The sequence below is a fragment of the Oratosquilla oratoria genome, chromosome 12 (assembly GCF_046742065.1).
Source record: "Oratosquilla oratoria isolate Oo_2021 chromosome 12, ASM4674206v1, whole genome shotgun sequence".
In the NCBI taxonomy this organism is placed as follows: Eukaryota; Metazoa; Arthropoda; class Malacostraca; order Stomatopoda; family Squillidae; genus Oratosquilla; species Oratosquilla oratoria.
In genome coordinates, this window is record NC_134788.1 from 7,337,473 (window position 1) to 7,358,842 (window position 21,370).

At 40.3% G+C, this 21,370-nt stretch overlaps 1 protein-coding gene across 1 annotated transcript in view; it reads right to left on the reverse strand.

Moving 5' to 3' along the window:
• LOC143030931 (protein argonaute-2-like) overlaps window positions 1–21,370 on the reverse strand; it is a 238,563-nt gene that overhangs the window by 133,326 nt on the left and 83,867 nt on the right. The window contains exons 6-7 of the mRNA XM_076194202.1: window positions 15,935–16,074; window positions 6,910–7,137 (exon numbers count right to left, since the gene is read on the reverse strand). Of these exons, the coding sequence (XP_076050317.1) occupies window positions 6,910–7,137; window positions 15,935–16,074 (368 nt within the window). The remainder of the gene's footprint in view (window positions 1–6,909; window positions 7,138–15,934; window positions 16,075–21,370) is intronic.

Sequence of the window (21,370 nt, forward strand, 5' to 3'; positions counted from 1 at the left end):
GAGGAATGGGTCACCGCATAAGTCGCGGGAACAGGTAGAATCAAGCACACCGCTAATGGATTGCAACCAACAAACAACCTTAACTTTACGAGTACATAAATGATTAAGTGAGACAAAACAGCAATAATGAAATATTGGAAAGTGGAATATAATAATAAAATAAAATGAAATGAATATAAGTAAAATACAAAATATATACAGTCGTTCCTCAGATAACGCGATTTATTGTAACGCCCCGGAGGTTGACACGTGACCTCAGGCAGCCACCCACGGCTTTCCCCTCACCCCACACCCTTGTTTGAGCAGTTCCCAGTGTACATAATGACCGCATTATATGAGGATCGACTGTATATGGTAAAATAGAAAGCAGTCACCACAAATGTTTGCGATGTTGCCGCGTGTGTGCGTATGCGTGCCCAACTCGGCGCAAATTTTAAAACAATTCTCTACATTTGAGATGGTTTTGAAATAAAATCCGCGTATGATTGAATCCGCGTTATTTGAGGGACTACTACTGTATTTCCTGTTCCTTCTTATAAATTACACAGTTCTTATCTCTGGCATCATGATCTTCTTTACAATTTATACAAACTGTTGGGCGGGAACAATCCCCATGTTCAGGCTGAGCACATATCAAACACACTTTGTCCCTTGCACATCTGCGGGAAGGATGGCCAAAACCATAGCAGTTAAAGCACTGAAGGGGACGGGGCTTAAACTGCTTCACATAAACAATCTCTTTTTCTATCTCTACATAATGAGGTAGGTCTTCACCACAAAAACTTAGGATAATCATAGAAATACGAGGGATTTTAGCAACCTTCCAAACATTAGTTGGGGGCATTTCTAAAATTTCTTCTTCATCAAAGTCATACAGATCTCTATTAAAAATTACTCCTTTGGCATAACTAAAGGTATAGTGGGGTTTCACTTCCTTAATGTCCGATTTCTCTTTCAAGTTAAGCACCATGGCAGCTTGTTCATAAGATTTTACATGAATTAAGGAATTTCTTCCAAATCGTGATACCTGGGAGTTATTCAAATTAACAGAGGTGACTCTTCAAGAATCTTCTAAACTTGAACAAGTTAGCACATTCTTTTGTAAGTGATAATAAGCCACTTAGCTGGATTGGGAGGCCTCTGCACACTTTCCTTCCTTTCCTTTACCGGGTTTTCTGGATAAAGGATATCCAGGTTAGGTGGCACTCTAGCAACAAGTTGAGCTGAAGATTCATTTTCATTGCAATTATTATAATCCAAGCAGGCAGCAGCTGCATCCTGATTAGAAAGAAATGAGATCCAGACTAACCAAGCTTTAAAGTTCAGTTAGTTTAACTCTGATCTCTTTAATTTGTCCAAATTTACGGAACTTTTCATACAAGTCTGAATAACTCTTACCAAGAGGGACATATTTTAAATATAAGATTCTATGACATTTAGGGGCAGTATTTGATAGATTGATTTTACCGAAGTCCTTTTTCAAGCCGTAGTCATCAACTGGGATTTTTATTTTTGCTGAGTCAATATCATCAACATTAGGATTGGCAATATTAGGAGAGGGATTGGGGGGTTTAGGAGGAGGATCAGGTAGTGGTGGAGGTTTAGAATATTTAGTTTGAACAGCCGCCATGATCATGTATATTTATGAGGCCACACCATATATAAAGAAAGACAAATGCATAGAAGATACTGCAGTTGCCTGATGCCACAAGCAATAAAAGAAAAGTCTCTGCAGAGTCGAGAAGTTCCAGAAACGACTATTTACACATGCAGGGCCTTGGAGGTGAGTTAGAGACTTTGTCAACCCGGGGTTGTTTTGTCCCATTTAGGATGGGTCCGGCATAGTCACTCTGCATGTGTACTGGATAGGGAGAAAGGAAGTCGGCAGCCTAGTACCTACCTCACAAACATGCATTCCCCAGTCGGTGGGCTTTCGGCCCTTGCAGGGAGTAGCGACCTCGCGGTATACATCCCCACTTGACTGGGTTCAGACATGTAGCTTGGGAGGCACCAGGATACCAGAACCTTCCTTAACAAGTATTAGAAAAAGATGGTGAAAAAGGAGAGTAGGGTAGCAAATATGAAGGATAGGGATAGGGGAATTCACAAAGGAAAAGGGTGAGGGACCCCCTATCTATTCACTACCCCCAAAAACCTCATCCTAAAACAACTGTCATAGGATGAGGGCGACAAATCCTATAAGTATTCCAGTCCATAGTCAAAGACAAGCTAGGGTCATCAACAAAAAGACTTTTGGCTCAGTTTTCGTCTGGTAGCTTAGGGCTGACCTCTCCAGTATGGTTGCACCTGGATGGCACAGCTCAGCCCGTCCTTGCTACACGGAAGCCCCCCCCCCACTACATCAAAGTACTGGGCCTCGGGGGGGAGGGGGGTGTATAAATTTGGTCATTTTTCTCTGTACTGATTCTAGTGAATTGATGTCCATTCTGTAGGACAGAGACCAAAACTGTTCCACATAGTCAAGGATGGGTCTAACTATTGCTAGTTTGATAATTACCTCTGCACTTCTATTCGTTACCATCCTAGCAATGAAACCTAATGCTCTGTTTGCTTTATTCCTGGTGCTAATGCACTGTTTCCTGGTTTTAAGGTCCGGACTCACTAGAGCTCCCAAGTCTCTCTTGCACTCAGTTTTCTCTAAATGCATGTTATCTAAGCTGTATCTATTTTTGGGGTTGTGTAGCCCTACATTTAACATGCTACACTTAGAGATATTGAAGTTCATTTGCCATATCACCGACCATGTGAACAATTTGTTACAATCGTCCTTCAGAATCTCTGCATTATCTGACCTAATTTGGCATCCTATTTTAGTGTCACCCGCGAACTTACTAACATCACTATTTATCCCATCGTCTAAGTCATTTATGTACATAATGAACAACAAAGGACCCAAAACCGGGCCCTGGAGGACCCCACTAGTAACATTGCCCCACCTAGATTTTACTCCATTTATGGTGACCCACTGTTTTCTGTTACTAATCCAAGCTCTAATTCATTCTAACACTTTTCCTCCTATGTCATGGGCTTTGATTTTATTTAGTAGTCTCTGGTGTGGCACCTTGTCGAACGCTTTGCTAAAGTCAAGGTAAATAACATCATAATTATCATTGTTATCTGACACCTTACATACTTTAGTGTAAGAGGATAGAAGATTAGTCACACATGACTTACCCTTGGAGAAACCATGCTATGAATCGCGAATTAAATTATGTCTTTCGATGTGTTCTCCAAGTCTATTTACTATTACTGATTCAAGCATTTTTCCTATAACCAATGTCAAACTGATTGGCCTGTAGTTGCATATAGATGATCTATCTCCCTTCTTAAAAACAGGAACAACATTTGCCTGCCTCCAAGCAATAGGCACAAAACCAGTGTCTACCGATTTATTAAATATTTCAGTTAACTGGTCGCAGATTTTAAATTTACATTCCATGAACCACCAGTATTGCCGTCACCAGCAATACTGGCACTTCATGGTGACGACCCATCTCCCACCGCCAACGCCAACAGGACGCTCTGGAGACTACGGGCCATGGCAAGGATAAGCCCCGCCTACGGTCACCTGCTCCTGCGTGACCTCCGGGATTCCATCCGACCGCTGCTCCCTACCCAATTCCATCCCTCCGTATTGGAAGCTCCGAAACTCCCTTTCCGCCGACGAGGATTGGTGCTGTACAACCAGCATACTGCCATCCCGCCATCCACGGGAGCGACCACCAGCCTCCAGAGACACCGCCCCGTCGCATCCCATCCTTCAGTGGAGGACCTGCCATCCTCATGCATGGATCCCCCCCACTTCCGCCTCCGCTGTGGAGGGTGGGGAGATGTGGTATAGTGTTCTAAGGGGCCCTGGCATTCGTCGTGAGCAGGGCAACGTAGGTTTGCACGCAGTGTTTTGGCGTGTCCAACCCCAGACACTTTCCAGTACAAGGACTCTGTTATGGGCACAAGGCCCTCATTGATGGATGAACATGTAGGACGTGGCATTGCCTTCATTCTGCCCCCACGTCAGTCTATCTTACAGAGAGCATCCGACACACACTCACTCCACGTACACTTAATGTCACAATAAAAGATTCCAAACGTCCCCCCGTGTTTCTGTTGCACACATAACACCATCCACTTTCCTCTTGGCCTCACTCCCATTGCATTTTGCTTCCACCCTCATTAACCCATTCAACTCCGATGACAAGATGTCTTGTCATTTGGTCAAATAAAACAAAAAATCATAATAAAACAACAAAATGTTTGATGATCAAACAGCACCAGAAAAATATGACGTCATCAGTCCTCCTCGAGGAGGAGGACTGATGACGTCATATTTTTCTGGTGCTGTTTGATCATCAAACATTTTGTTGTTTTATTATGATTTTTTGTTTTATTTGACCAAATGACAAGACATCTTGTCATCGGAGTTGAATGGGTTAATCTATACCACTCAGGTGCTTCTTCTTTTCTTTTTTGGAACCATTCCTCACATGCTTGTCACCTTCCTGCCACCACAGCCCTCACATTTTCATCCTCATCTGTATTTGCACACTTTAACACCTCCTCCTTGGAACATACTTATTCTTCCTGTACTCCTACTTCTTTATCTTTGCTAGTGATGCAATTTTTTTTTTTCTTTTTCTTTTATGAATTTTTGTTTGTTTGTCTTTGCACACTTTAAAACCTCCTCCTTGGAACATATTCATTCTTCCTGGACTCCTACTTCTTTATCTTTGCTAACGATGGATGAAAAAAAAAAAAAAAAAAAAAAAAAAAAAAAAAAATCCAAATTTGTTCAGATATTAAATATCACATATATATAAACAGATGTAAGTACTTGATTCATCCCTCCACATATGCGTATCTACCTTATCCAAAGAGACATCAGACACAGTATAAAAATAAACAAGTAATTTACCTTTTTAGTCAGGACTCAGATGCTGCAATAAGTGTAGATACTGTATAAGGGCCAATATGGCTATCTTACAAAATTTACTCCAGATTTCCTTGTCATGAATGGTTAAACATATGCATAAAATAGGATATACAATAAGGTATGCACAAATTAATCATGGTCTATGGGCCTGGAAAAAGCAAGAAGAGAGTGCAAGGATAGGGTCAAATGGAGCCTTCTGTCATGGCCATCCCCTGGAGCGGGGGGGGGGAGTTCCTAGGAACAGGCATCAGACTCAGATATTGTAGATATAGTAGGCTCTGAACTTCTGACCCCATCAATGTAAGTCCTTCAGTTCCTGCTGTTCCTCTTCAGGCTCCTCTATATCAGAGGGGGAAATCTGGGACCAGCATGTCTTTTTTGAGTTGCATCTATGATCTTTGCTACATTTCATACTTCTTATGTTTGTCTGGTATGCTCTATTTTTTTTTTTTTTTTTATAATTATTTTTTTCTAACTTGCTCATTTCAGCATCCGTTTCCCTTCATTTTACATACAAGGTCATCATAATAAGATAGCAGGTCTGAACTCATAGTAATGGATTTAAACTGAACAAATTTAGAATTAACCTCTTCAATACCAGTTAAATAGTGCACACATTAGGTTGTCTGATGTAAGGGGGTACATCAAAATATGCACATTTTAACCCATTCAACTCCGATGACAAGATGTCTTGTCATTTGGTCAAATAAAACAAAAAATCATAAAACACCAAAATGTTTGATCAAACACCAGAAAAATATGACGTCAATCCTCGCTTCGCTGCGAGCGAAGCGAGGATTGACGTCATATTTTTCTGGTGTTTGATCAAACATTTTGGTGTTTTATGATTTTTTGTTTTATTTGACCAAATGACAAGACATCTTGTCATCGGAGTTGAATGGGTTAAATTATAAAGTTACAGCTGTTATACACATTATCTTTCACCCAGACTGTTTATAACCACAGGAAATGCAATCAAGCCTGTTCACAGAATACAGAAGTCATTCAGCTACAAAATAAATGTAATCAGGACACCATCGCTTGAGGCCTAGGAGGGAAACTGGGAAATCCCATTTATAACCTCGTTCGCATATTTATGAGAAAAAATAGAATCAAATATTTGGTTAGTAATTGAAAGTAAATAAATCTAAGTATAAATATGAACATTTGATAATTATGACGTCAAATAAAACAAAAAATCATAATAAAACAACAAAATGTTTGATGATCAAACAGCACCAGAAAAATATGACGTCATCAGTCCTCCTCTTCGAGGAGGACTGACGACGTCATATTTTTCTGGTGCTGTTTGATCATCAAACATTTTGTTGTTTTATTATGATTTTTTGTTTTATTTGACCAAATGACAAGACATCTTGTCATCAGAGTTGAATGGGTTAAGCCAAGATGTGGTCAAAGGTGTCACTTTTGTCCAATATGCTTGGTCTGTTGGGCATACAAGAGTCACAGCTGGGAATCAGAAAGAAATGCAGGATTCAACCAACAACTAAGCGAATGCATGATCAGCACACTTCAAACCATGAACTGGATTTAAAGAGCCTTACATCCATGCATTCTGTCACAAGAATCTAAAAAAAAAAAAAGGAATATACAAAGATATTGTAAATAAATGGATAACACAGCTAAAGGTATATTACAAACATGTACTGTTCCACAACAAGTGAATGCAGGGGTGAGGTTGCTGTATGATACTAAAGTGGGGGCAACATTCATTTGGCCATCAAGCCATACAGCAATGAACTGTGCCTCTCTGCAATGCATTTCTTCCTCAACATTGCATGGACTAAGTGACCCTCCATCCCCCAGGGTACTGAGATACAAGTGTGAGTGAATCTTTTTGTTGAAGGTATTCTGTAACTCGTCCACAGTAGTTTTGTGCGACTGTAATGTCTAATGAAATGAAAACAAACTGTCTTAAAAACAAATATTTGTTTTACCTCCATGGGCAGATAAATCTCCTTATCTTGTGGTCCACAATGAAGGAGATTCAGTTGGTCATATTCAATTTTCTTTTTATAGGTCTTCAGAAAATATTCCTTGACTGTAAGAGTTCTAACTTCCTTGGTGTCTTTGTCTTCAAAGGTAAATTTCTGCCTTGCAGCTCCAAATGGCATTACTTTATTCACTTTATATTTTCTTGGGATATTAGTGTGTGTCACACGAACCTGTAAAAATTTATTAAAAAATGTAGCATTTACATTCAAAGTAATTATATTTCATTATGCAAAGTGTATTACATATAAAAAATACTTTGTAAATACTGTATACAACTAATGTAAATTGTTTTCAGAAACTCTAAAAAACAAATTAAATATTCTCAGATTTCTCTGGGAAGAAATGTTGGATTGCTCTATGAGCTGTATTAGTGTAGGTCTTTTTCATGATACTATCTGGCAGAAGAAAGAGGAGTCGAGGAGAACCTTGAAAAGCGGAACTATACAGGTACTCTTCCAGTCCTCCAGCACTCTACCCTCCCTTGAAACACACACTAAACAACCTTACCAGCCAGTCCACTATTACTGTACCTCCCTCCCTTCTTCAGACACTCTGCATGATACCCATCTAACCCAGGTGCCTTACCTGCTCTCATCACTTGAATAACTACTTGTACCTCATCCTCTTATTTCTCCTCCATTTTCCTCTCCCTCCACCTCCCACTGCAACTACCTTTCCCTCCCTATCCTCCTCCACACTTGGCAGCTCCCTAAAATACTCTGCAGATCTTCATCTTACTGCTGCCTCTTCCATTACCATCTCTTCATCTGCACCTTTTACCTTTTCTTCTCTACTTGATTTGCATCTCCTTCCTCTTTTAAATTTACCCCAAAAGACTTTTTATTACTTTCAAAATTTTCTAGCATACTCCTCTCCTATTTCACATCTGACTCCTTTATCTTATGTTTTACTTTTCTTTTCTTTCTTTGTACCTCTCATGTTTCTCTCATCCTACTTTGCAACCAATCCCTGAATGCTCAATTCTTTTCTTCAACAACCTTGTTCACTTCATCATCCCCACCATTCACTACCCTTCCTTCTATTCCCTCTCATCTTCTTTGTTCCACATTGAAGAGTGAAACAGTTAATGCCAGAAACATACACAAATTCAAAAGCAAACTAGATGTAGAGAGATACAATAATGGGTCAACATGAGCATAGCTCCAGTCCCGTAAAATACAACTTGGTAAATACAACAAGGTAGGTAAATACATACTAACTTTGCATGCTATGTTACTCCCTCCTTGAAACATCATTCCTCCTCCACTCTTGCCTTTACTCTATCCTTCACTCCTCTCTCAGCTTCTTCTTGTACTCTTTCTCCTTTTCATTTAGAGAGTTCACTCTAAGCACCTCTTTACCTTCTGTCCTTTTCCTTTCTTCATCTATCCTCCACTCTCTACTTACCTTCCACGAAAAAAATTATCCGATATTCCCCCACTCTCTCTCATGAAGATGGACATCCAAAACTCTTCCTACTCCTCTGGATACAACTACATGTCCATTAAAGCCTTCTCAACCACCCTCTCCCATGTGTACTTATGGTTAACATGGGAAAAATTATTGGTGCAAGCACAGACTCTGTGGAACTCTTGCTGGTCACTGCTCTCCATCCTGACATCTTATCCTTTGTCCTCGTGTTTGCACCTGCATTCATTCAAGTGGTTTACCTCTTAATCCTTCAACATCCTCCAGTTGCCACATAAAAGTGACTTGAGGACTTGAGGTACTTTATCAAAGACCTCTAGACTGAGGTACACACGATTCACCCACCACTCATTTGCAGCACATACATCACTCTTGAGTGGATGCTTACAAGGTTTAACATACATGACTTTCTAAATCTAAAGCCAAATTGACTGTCAAAATGTTCACCTCTTCAAGATATTGACCCATCTTTCACAATCCCTTCACATAATTTAATTATTGTGCTGATTAGTGATACTGGCTTGTAGTTTACTGATGTCCCCTTATTTCTACCTTTGTGAATTGGTGCATAAGCCTTTTTCTAATCTTGTAGTACTAATCCTTCTTTTAATGAATAACAAAAAAAAAAAAAAAAAGACTGAATCTTATCTGCCAGATGAGTGTTTCCACAAACAATTGATCCCTGCCTATTTGTAGTTGGCTATTCACAGATTCAACTATTGATGGATTTTCAATGATAACAACAGTCATGTGTGTTCACTGGTTCAGACTTGTGTATTCACAAGTTTCTTAGTCCTTACATAATGTTAATTCTTGAACAATGACATTCATAGTACACTCACCCTACCCAACCTTACAATGGACACTGGTTTAAACCTTCTCATAGAGATAGAGAGAGAGAGAGAGAGAGAGAGAGAGCGAGAGAGAGAGAGAGACACACACACACACACACATTTAATATGTTTCTATTCAAGGCAAATAGATATAATACAAGAAAGAGATGGATGGGCGGACTGTGCATTTCTAGACCTAAAGAAAGCTTTTGACAAAGTACCACATAAGAAGTTGCTTAAGAAATTAGAAACTGAAGGAGGAATACAGGGCAAACTACTAAATTGGATGGAAGACTTTTTGCAAGAAAGAAAAATGAGAGTAGTGATAAGAAACCAGCACTCAAAATGGGATGAAGTAATAAGCGGTGTTCCGCAGGGAACAGTTCTGGCCCCAATAATGTTTGCTATATATATTAACCCCTTCCATACGGTGCCGCACACGTAGGCGTCATGGGGAGCGAGTGTATTCGCGAGGCTGCCATATCGGCGTCTTGATTATATCTATTGTAGTCGCCCCTCCATAATGACATTCTTTCTAATTCTTTTGTAACCGCATTTTCTATGGTTATCAAAATTCACGGGTGAAGAGAGAACGATCGATATAAGCGGTGACTATATTTTATGATGCGAGTATTATTACGACATGTCGTACGGCTGGCATTGGCTGCTGCCACCGAGATCTAAGTCCATGACGCCTACGTGTGCGGCACCGTATGGAAGGGGTTAATGATATGGATGAAGGAATTGAAAGCTATCTGAGCTTCTTTGCAGATGATGCAAAACTACTGAAAAGAGTGAAAACTGAAGAAGATTGTGAATCACTACAGAGAGATCTAAATAAAGTACAGGAATGGAGTAGGAAGAGGGAGATGGAGTTCAATACAAAAAAGTGTAGTATAATGGAATATGGAAAAAGCAAAAACAGAATAACAGGAGCATATAAATTGGGAGAAGGAATAAAAAAAAAGTAGAAAATGAGAAGGACCTGGGAGTCATTGTTATGAATAATATGTCACCTGAGAAACATATAAATAAGATTTTTGGAGAAACTTATAATTTAATAAGAACAATCAAAGTTGCATTTACATACCTGGATGAAGAAATGGTAAAGAAAATCCTAATCACCCTGATAAGACCAAGATTGGAATATGCAGCAACGATATGGTCACCAAGTACAAAAAAATGTATAAAAAAACTTGAAAGAATACAAAGAGCAATTACAAAATTGGCACCAACACTCTCAAAACTATCATATGAAGAGAGACTAGAAAAACTTGAACTACAGACACTAGAGCAAAGAAGAGAGGAGATTTGATAGCTATTTACAGAATCATGAAAGGCATAGAAATTACTGATAGAGAGAATCTGATAAAATGGGATGACAGAAATACAAGAGGACACGGAAAGAAAATGAAAAAAGACAGCTATAGAAGAGATTTGAAAAAGAACAGCTTTCCTCACAGAGTAATAGACAGTTGGAACAAGTTAGATGAGAAAGTGGTGTGTGCAAAAACAATACATGAATTTAAAAATAGTTTAGATACAATGAGATATGAAGACGGGACCCCACGAGCATAGCTCCCCTTCCCGTAAAATACAACTAGGTAAATACTAGGTAAATACACACACACACAGGCAAAGCCTTAGTCATTCAGAGCAGATATGTAAGCACCCCAACAAAAGTATTTGGACTGTGTAATTACTTAGGACTGCATGATACAAAAATTTTGGTTTGTCTATCCATCTGTGTGTGTGTGTATGTATATATATATATATATATATATATATATATATGTATATATATATATATATATATATATATATATATATATATACACACACACATACATACATATACCAAGGCTTTTACAAAGGATTAAGGATTACAAAGGCGGAGCATGCCAACAGGAGACCTTTTGGTCCATATCTAGGTCGGATGCAAAAAAAATCACTAATAGAATAAGAATAGAAAAAAATATATATATATAATAATGTATGCAACAAACAAAATACATAAATAAATGCATAGGTATAGTTAAATAACAAACAGGTAAACAGTAAATAATAATAAACTGACTTATAACTAATGATAAATGAAAATCAAACAGACAAATGACAACAAAGCAAAAACAAATAATATAAAATAAACTATAATCATTACAGCATCTTGCTTAGGTGTTTATCTAAATGAGTCTTAAAGCTTCGAACTGAACTACATTAAACTACCTGTGCAGGAAGTTTATTCCATTCATTCACTACACGGTTGGCAAAGTTGTTTCTACCTACTTCCAAATTGAATCTATTTCCGGATAGTTTGAGACCATTGTTTCTTGTCTGATTCTCATTCAATGTGAAAATTTTGTCACTTTTTATGTCAATTCCCTTTAGAATCTTAAAGACCTGTATCAAGTCACCACCGAGTCTACGCTTTTTTAAGGAAAACAGATTCATATGTTTTAGTCGATTTTCGTATGATTTATTTTTGATATTTGGAATCAGTTTTGTGGCTCGCCGTTGTACTTTTTCCAGTCTGTCAATGTCTTTAATGAGATTCGGTGACCATACGGAAACAGCATATTCCAAATGTGGACGAACTAACAATTTATATAGCTTGTTAATGAGTGATGGACTTTTGAATTCAAAAGATCGCGCAATCAGTCCTAGAATCTTATTTGCTTTCTCAGAGGCTGAAATACACTGCTTGGATGATTTGAGATCGTTACTGATAATTACGCCGAGATCTTTTTCACTATCCACTTTTGTTAACGAATTTCCAAATAACTTGTAATCGTACTTATTGTTGTTTTTATCTATGTGCATTACCTTGCATTTACTCATGTTAAATTTCATTAGCCACTTTTCAGACCATTGCTGTAACTTATCTAAATCTTCTTGAATATCTAATTGGTTTAAGTGATCATTTGCCATTCCGCACAGTTTTGTATCATCAGCAAATTTGAAAACGGTAGATTTTAGTCCATGGTCTATATCATTTATATATACTATGAATAGAAGTGGCCCAAGAACGGAACCCTGAGGAACTCCATTTGTAACATTTTCCCATCTAGAAGTTTTTCTATTTAAAACAACTCTTCGTTTTCGACCATGCAACCAATTACTAGTCCAACTTAATAGGCTACCACTTATTCCGTGTAAAGCTAATTTAGTAAGTAGTCTTTCGTGTGGGACAGTATCAAAAGCTTTTGCAAAGTCTAGGTATATTAAATCTATATTGTTTCTTTTGTCATAATTCAATATAACTCTGTTGAAGAATTCGAGTAAGTTAGTCACGCAAGAACGTTTCCGTCTGTAACCATGCTGGCTATCATTTATCAAACGGTTACTTTCTAAATGATGTTCAATAGCATCTCTGATGATAGTTTTCATTATTTTTCCTACGACTGAAGTCAAACTTATAGGCCTATAGTTATTTGGCTTCTTTTTGTCACCTTTTTTGAATATGGGAGTAACTTTAGCTAGCTTCTATTCTCTTGGGACATCTCCGGATATGATGGATTTCTTGAACAAAATTTCTAATGGAACAACAATCTCATTTTTAATTTCCTTTAAGATTCTTGGATGCCAGCCACCAGGCCCTGGTGTTTTATTAACTTTGAGTTTATCTATACACCATGTAATTTTTTCTTTTGTTATATTCACCATAGTAAGTTTACCCTAGACTTTTCACAGGTTTCAACCGTAGTGAGTAAGTTTACCCTAGACTTTTCACAGGTTTCAGTTTGGAGTTCACTTTGAGGTGTTTCGTCTACGAATACCGAGCTAAAATAATTGTTTAAGATATTACACATTCCTTCATTTGAATATTCAAGTTGACCGTCAGCAGATAATAGTGGACCAATGTGATTCCTAACAACCTTTTTATCTCTAATGTAACTATAGAATTCTTTGGGATTCTCTGGATTTATCAGCGATGTTCATTTCGTATTGTCGTTTTCTTTTTCTTATTGTCTTTTTTAAATCTCTCTGTATTGATACATAACTTTGATAGTCATTAGATGCACCTGAGCACTTATATTTCTTATAAGCCTGTCTCTTTTTAGTAATACTTTTTTCAGTTTCTTTGTCGAGCCACTTTGGGCAAGACTGATTTGGGGGACGTCTGTCTTTAAAAGGAATGCAAGTTTGAATCATCTTAGTGAGCGTATTTTGAAATATTTCCCACATCTGATCTACAGGTCTTTCGTTTAATTTTGCCTCCCAATCTGTAAGCTGAAGCTCCTGACGTAGTCCTATGAACTGAGCTTTCCTGAAATCGGGTATTTTAGAAACACAAGTATCTACTCTAAAAATTTTTAGGAGTTTGAATCTAACTAAGTTGTGATCGCTATTTGCAACAGATTCACCGACTTCTACATCAGTTACCATGCTTTCGTGGCTAGGTAGCCAAAAAGGAAAGGCATAAAATCATTCCCACCCATTCCATCCCTGAATACACTCCACACACCTCCACCCTCCCTCTTATCTTAACACCTCCCGTATGATAGGTCATTCCTGCACCCTGTCCACTGCCCTCGGTCAGAGGCAGTGTCGCTAGACACAGCACATCCACAGCAAGATCGCTTCATTAAATCGGTGACCCCCCTCTCCGTCCCCGCATGCAGAAAAGGAGAAGACGGGGAGAAATCACTTCGGGCTGCGTCAAATTTTGCTCACACATACTACTTCCCCTCCATCCCCCCACCCATTCCACTTCATGCATCACAACATCATCCATATACAACCATTCTCCATTCACCCGTCTTCTGTCCTCTCCCATCCTTACTCAACAGACATTCCCCTCTTCTCCAAAGCCCCCTTCACCCCATCCATCCATCTCATCCTAGGACGTCCCCTCATGTTCACTCCCTCCACATCTGCCTTCAATACCTCTTTTACTAGTCTTTCTTCACTCATCCTTTCCATGTGTCCAAACCATCCTAATACTCTTTCATCAACCCTATCTCCCAACTCCCTTTCCACCCCTGTTCTCCTCCTTACCTCCTCATTTCTCACTCTATCTAGCCTAGTAACCCCCATCATACTTCTCAGACACCTCATCTCAAACACATTCAAACTTCTTCTCTCTTCCTCTCTTATATTCCATGTTTCTGCCCCATACAGTGCTATTGGCACAATCACTCCTCTTAGCATCCATTCCCAAATGTCTATTTCTCATTACACTCTTCAATCCACCAAGGCATTTACTCGTTTCTCTCAATCTACATTCTACCTCCACCTTCACTCCACCTTTTCCTGCCACATTTGCATCCAAGTATTTAAAACTATCCACTTCCTCCAGTAGCTCTCCCTTAATGCTCATTTCCAGTCTACTGCCACTTTCACCCCTTGTGCATCTCATCACCTTACTTTTACCCACATTTATCTTTACCTTTCTTCTATCACATACTCTCCCAAACTCTGTCACCAACTTCCTCAATCCCTCCTCTGATCCTGCCACAAGCGCAGTGTCGTCCGCAAACAACAGTTGGCTCACCTCCCACTTTTCTCCATTTTCTTTAACCATCTCCAATCCCTGACCCACTACCCTTGCATTTACCTCTCGCACCACCCCATCCATATATGAGTTGAACAGCCAGGGCGACATAAAGCATCCTTGACGAAGTCCCACCTTTACCTCGAACCACTCACTCTCTCCATTTCTAATCCTGACACAAGCTCTACTACTCTCATAAAAACTCTTAACAGCTCCTAGAAGCTTTCTTCCTATCCCATATATCTGCATAACCTCCCACAAGGCCTTTCTGTCTACCCTATCGTAAGCCTTTTCCAGATCCATAAAAGCCCAATAAACATCCTTCCCCTTTCCTATAGCTGTCTCACATATATATATATATATATATATATATATACACCAAGACCTTCTTCACCCTTATAAGGGAGGTACCAAGTCAAGATATGTGCCCACTCCCATCCATCACCCATTATTTCCCTCTCATCTTAATTCCTTCTGGATGAAGAGTTATCCCTGTCTCTTGCCCACTGCCTGCATCAGAAACTATGCAGCAAGACGAAGCACATCTTCAGCAGGGCAGCTTCACTTACATGGCAACCCTCCCTCTTTGTCCCCTCATGTGGAAAATAGCAAAGAGGAGTGCCCTTTGTGGTGCATCTGCATATCATCCATACACAACCATTCTCCACTCACACTTATCCCCTGCCTTCTCCATTCCATGCTCAACAGACATTCCCCTCTTGCTCAATGCCCCATTCACAAAATCCACCTCATCCTTGGTCGCCCCATAAGTCAACTCACTCCACTCTGCTTTCCACATTCTTCCCATGTGCCCAAGCCATCCCATTAATCTTTCATCAGCCCTATCTGCCAGCTCCTTCTGCACTCCCACTTTCCTCCTCACCTCCTCACTCATCACCCTATCCGACCTTGTCACCCCACCATACTTCACACTTTATCTCAAATGCATTTAACCTTCTTTCTTTGTTAACAAAATGAGGACTCAAAATGCAATGGTATCACAAGATGATAAAACCTTCATGTATTCTATTAACCCCATAAAAATACATACATATACCAAAGGCCCCCTCCCCCTTACAAGGGGGGTAGCCAAAAAGAAAAAGGCACAAAAACCATTCCCACCCATTCCATCCCTAAATACACTCCACTCCCCTCCACCCTCCCTCTTATCTTGGCACCCCACAAAAATAGTCACAATGAAAATATGCTTACCTTAATACCTTTGATTTCTTTATTCAATCTCTTCATATGGTAATCTTGAAGGGGATGCCTTAATTCTTCATCCCTTACTTGTAAAATTTCTTTCACAAAGTCCAATACATCCTGTTCCTTGTAGAATGCTGTGTGTGATACTGGAAAAAGTGAATAAATAAATAAAAACATACATACCAAAAGGCCCTTTCCCTCTTATAATGGGAGTGGCCTATCTATTAACCAAAGACTTTCTCATTCTTATAAGGAAAGTACTCAAGTCAAAAGGCATGTACCCCACTCCCATCCACCATCATCTCTTCCCTCTTATCTAAGCCCCTTGTGGACAAAGGGTCATCCCTGTATCCTGCCCACTGCCCTGGGTCAGAAACAATGCACCAAGACACAGTACATCCACAGCAAGGATGCCTCACTTAATCGGTGACACCCACCACCCCCCCACCATGAGGGAAATAGAGAAGACAGGGAGAAATCCCTTCGGGCTGCATCAAAATATCATTCACACAAACCACTCCTTACTCCCACCATTCCCTGCCCCATCCCATTCTTGCATCACAGAATCATCTATACACAGTCATTCTCCACTCACCCCTACCTCCTGCCTTCTCCCTTCCTTGCTCATCAGACATTCCCCTCTTTCTCAATGCCCCTTTCACCCCATCCATCTGTCTCATCCCTGGTGTCCCCTCAAGTTCACTCCATCCACCTCAGCTTTCCACACCACTTTTACTAATCTTTCTTCACTCATTCTTTCCATGTGTCCAAACCACCCCAATACTCTTTCATCAGCCCTATCTGCCATCTCCTTTTCCACCCTACATCTCCTCCTCAATTCTCATTCTATCAGACCTTGTAACCCCTACCATACTTCTCACACATGTCACATCCAACACATTTAAACTTCTATGCTACATCTCTTACATTCCAAATCTCCCTATACAGTGTCAGTGGCACAATCACCCCTTCATATAATCTCCTCTTTGCATCAATTCTCATGATACTTTTTAATTCCCCAAGGCATTGCTTATCTCAATCTACAATTTACCTCCACCTCCACTACTCCCTTTCCTGTCACACATGACTACAAATATTTAACACTTTCCTCCAGCCTCTCTCCTAAAAGACTTACTTCCAACTCTCTGCCATTGTACATCTCATCACTTTTCTCTTATTGCATACCTTCCCAAACTCTGTCACTGCCTTAATCCCCCCCTCTGACCCTGCCACAAGCACAATGTCTTCAGCAAACAGCAACTGCTCACCTTAAATTTTTCTTCATTTTCTTTAACCATCTTCAGTCCCCTGCATTCACCTCCCACACCACCCCATCCCATCCATGTACACATTGCACAGCCATGGTGATAAGACACATCCCCGATACAGCCCCACCTCTTCCTCAAACCACTTGCTCTCTCCATTTCTAATTCTAATAGGATCTACTATGTATATACCTATGCATATAGATGGATTCCTGTGTGTCATCATTACAAAATGTAAAGAAGGTGTGTATGCATCCATGTAGTCAAGAAATTTGGTTTACATTTATTGTTCATGCCACGAAGGCATATACACAGCTCACACACCAGTTTTGTGTGCTTCAAATATTCCGTGAACATGTGTAGTTGAGCGCAAGTATAGGAAAACTGGAGAAATGAAGGAATTGCCATTCTATAAGATGCTGAGAGGATGAGTGCCATTCAAAAAGCGAAGAAGACAAGATTGGATGACAGCAATCAGACGCAAAGATTGGAAAGCATACATCCATACATATACCAAGGCTTTTTCCTCCTTACAAGGGGGGTAGCCAAAAAGAAAAAGCCATAAAAACCATTCCCACCTATTCCTTCCCTAAATACACTCCATTCCCCTCCACCCTCCCTCATATCTTGGCACCTCCTGAATGACTGGTCATCCCCGTACCTTGTCCACTGCCCTGGGTCAGAGGACATCCACAGCAAGGCCGCTTCATTAAATTGGCGACCCCCCCTCTCCGTCCCCCCATGCAGAAAAGGAGAGGACGGGGAGAAATCCCTTTGGGCTGTGTCAAATTTTGCTCACACATACTACCTCACCCTCCATCCCCCCACCCATTTCACCTCATGCATCACAACATCATCCATATACAACCATTCTCCATTCACCCGTCTTCTGTCCTCTCCCGTCCTTCCTCAACAGACATTCCCTTCTTCTCCAAAGCCCCATTCACCCCATCCATCCATCTCATCCTAGGATGCCCCCTCAAGTTCACTCCCTCCACATCTGCCTTCAATACCTCTTTTACTAGTCTTTCTTCACTCATTCTTTCCATGTGTCCAACCATCCTAATACTCTTTCATCAACCCTATCTCCCAACTCCCTTTCCACCTGTTCTCCTCCTCACCTCCTCATTTCTCACTCTATCTAGCCTAGTAACCCCCATAATACTTCTCAGACACCTCATCTCAAACACATTCAAACTCTTTCTCTCTTCCTCTCTTATGTTCCATGTTTCTGCCCATGCAGTGCTGTTGGCACAATCACTCCTTCATACAGTCTCCTCCTAGCCTCCATTCCCAAATGTTTCTTCCTCATTACACTTTTAAATCCACCAAGGCATTTACTCGCTTCTCTCAATCTACATTCTACCTCCACCTTCACTCCACCTTTTCCTGCCACATCCACACCCAATTATCTAAAACTATCCACTTCCTCCAGTCACTCCCTTAATGCTCACTTCCAGTCTGCTGCCACTTTCACCCCTTGTATATCTCATCACCTTACTTTTACCCATATTTATCTTCAACTTTCTTCTTTCACACACTCTCCCAAACTCTGTCACCAATTTCCTCAATCCCTTCTCTGATCCTGCTACAAGTGCAGTGTCGTCCGCAAACAACAACTGGCTCACCTCCCACTTTTCTCCATTTTCTTTAACCATCTCCAATCCCTGTCCCACTACCCTTGCCTTTACCTCTCACACCACCCCATCCATGTATAAGTTGAACAGCCAAGGCAACATAACATATCACTGATGAAGTCCCACCTTTACTTTGAACCACTCACACTCTCCATTTCTAATCCTGACACATGATCTACTACTCTCGTAAAAACTCTTGACAGCTCCTAGAAGCTTTCCTCCTATCTACCCTGTCATAAGCCTTTTCCAGATCCATAAAAGCCAAAAAAACATCATTACCTTTTCCTATAGCTTTCTCACATATGTCTTACCACAAAAATCTGATCTACACAACCTCTACCTGCCCTAAATCCACACTGTTCCTCACCAATTACTCCCTCTGTTCCTCTCCTAATCCTCTCAATCAAGATCCTCCCATAAGCCTTCCCAACTACAGGGTCTAACAGATAAATCCGTACAAATTTTGAAGAGGTTTTAAGCACTTAAAAAGTAACATATGGCAATTCTGATTGTTTCCAGATACTTCCATTTGTCTAATAATTTAGCCAGTTGTATACTAGCACCGGTGCAATAAACATTAAGCAATGGAACAAGCCAAACGTTCAGCCATATGCGAACTTCGTCGCGCGGGTCACACTCCTAGCGCCATAATAAGGATACTAAAATACTCCAGACAAACTGTTTACGATGTTTGTAAACGTTTTGATGAGACCGGCGAAGACCAACGAGCTGCTCACAAGCCCAGAAGGGGCAGAATTCTAACACCTCGCTTTTTAGCTGGTCTCAAGAGAAGTGTCAATGCAAATCCAGCCTTACCATTATCGACATTGGCAAAGAAGAGAGGTGTCAACACAATGACAATTCACAGAGCATTAAAGAAATTGGGATTAACCTCATTCTCACAAGGAAAAAGACATCTTTTGACACAAAAAATGAAAGGAATCCGCTTGACCAGGTGCCAAAAGCTGTTGAACTGGATGAAGTCGAATGGCTCAGTCATCAAGTTTTTTTCCGACGAGAAGATTTTCACGGTTGATGCGACTTTCAATAAGCGGAATGATCGCTGGATAGCCTCCTCATCCTCAGAGGTTCAACACAAGACAACGACGAAGAAACCAGCAAGTGTCATGGTGCTCTGTGTGGTGTCAACTGAGGGGGACGTCTTCACTCACTTCTTCAACAACAAGGAGAAAGTCAATGCCGTTGTCTATTGCAAAGTTCTAGAAGAGAAAATAATACCCTGGATGAAAGATAAGGCTAGTGGCAACCAGTTTGTCTTCCAACAAGACTCGGCTCCAGCCCACACAGCGAAGAGGACCACCAACCTTCTCGAAGGGTCAAATGTGCAGTTCTGGAACAAAGAGTTGTGGCCCTCAAATTCACCAGACCTAAACCCTTTAGATTATTATTTTTGGGCGCGAATTGAGGCCAAGGCATGTGACAAGCCACACAGAAGTATAACATCCCTGAAGACAGACATCAAGAAGGCTGTGGGTTCATTATCAAAGTCTGAGATCATCAACGCTGTATCCAAGATTTGTAAACGCGTTGAAAGCGTCATAACAGCTGAAGGTAGTTACATTGAATGAAATCATTGTTCTTATTGCCTTTTCTAAATATACTGAAAATTTCATAACTCTCTGTTTATTATAACCCGAGATATTAATCTTAAAACATGTGATAAGAAGTTGTACGGATTTATCTGTTAGACCCTGTACACTTAACAGGCTAATCCCTCTGAAGCTACTACGCTCACACTTGTCCCCTTTTCCCTTGTAAAGTGGAACTATACAGGCACTCCTCCAGTCCTCCGGCACTCTACCCTCTCTCCAGCAAACATTAATAACCTCACCAGCCAGTCCACCATCACTGTACCTCCTTTTTTTTTTTATAAGACATTCTGCATGGCATCCATCCAAACCAGGTGCCTTACCTGCTCTCATCACCTTAACAACTGCCTTCACTTCATCCTTCCTTATTTCTCCTCCATTTTCCTCACTCATCACGGTCATTTTCTTAGCACTTCCCACTGCAGCTATCTTTCCCTCCCTGTCCTCCTTCACATTTAGCAACTCCCTAAAATACTCGGCCCATTTTCCCCTTACTGCCTTCTCTTCCATTATCATCTCTCCATTTGCACCTTTTACCTTTTCTTCTCTACTTGATTCGCCTCCTCTTCCTCTCTTAATTTCTTTCCAAAACATCTTTTTATTACTTTCAAAATTTTCTGTTATACTCTTACCCCATTTCACATCTGCTCTCCTCTTTGCCTCTTTTATCTTGTGCTTCACTTCTCTTTTCTTTACTCTGTACCTCTCATATGCTTCCCTCGTCCTATTTTGTAACCAATCTGTGAAAACTCACCTCTTCTACAACCTTCTTTGTTTCTTCATCCCACCATTCACTAACCTTCCTTCTATTTCCTCCTGTCCTTCTTGTTCCACAAACCTTTGCACACTTTGTGACCCCCTCCTTGAACCATCCCCATTCCTCCTCCACTCCTAGCTCTACCAGATATCTAATGCTTTCATTGGCAGGGA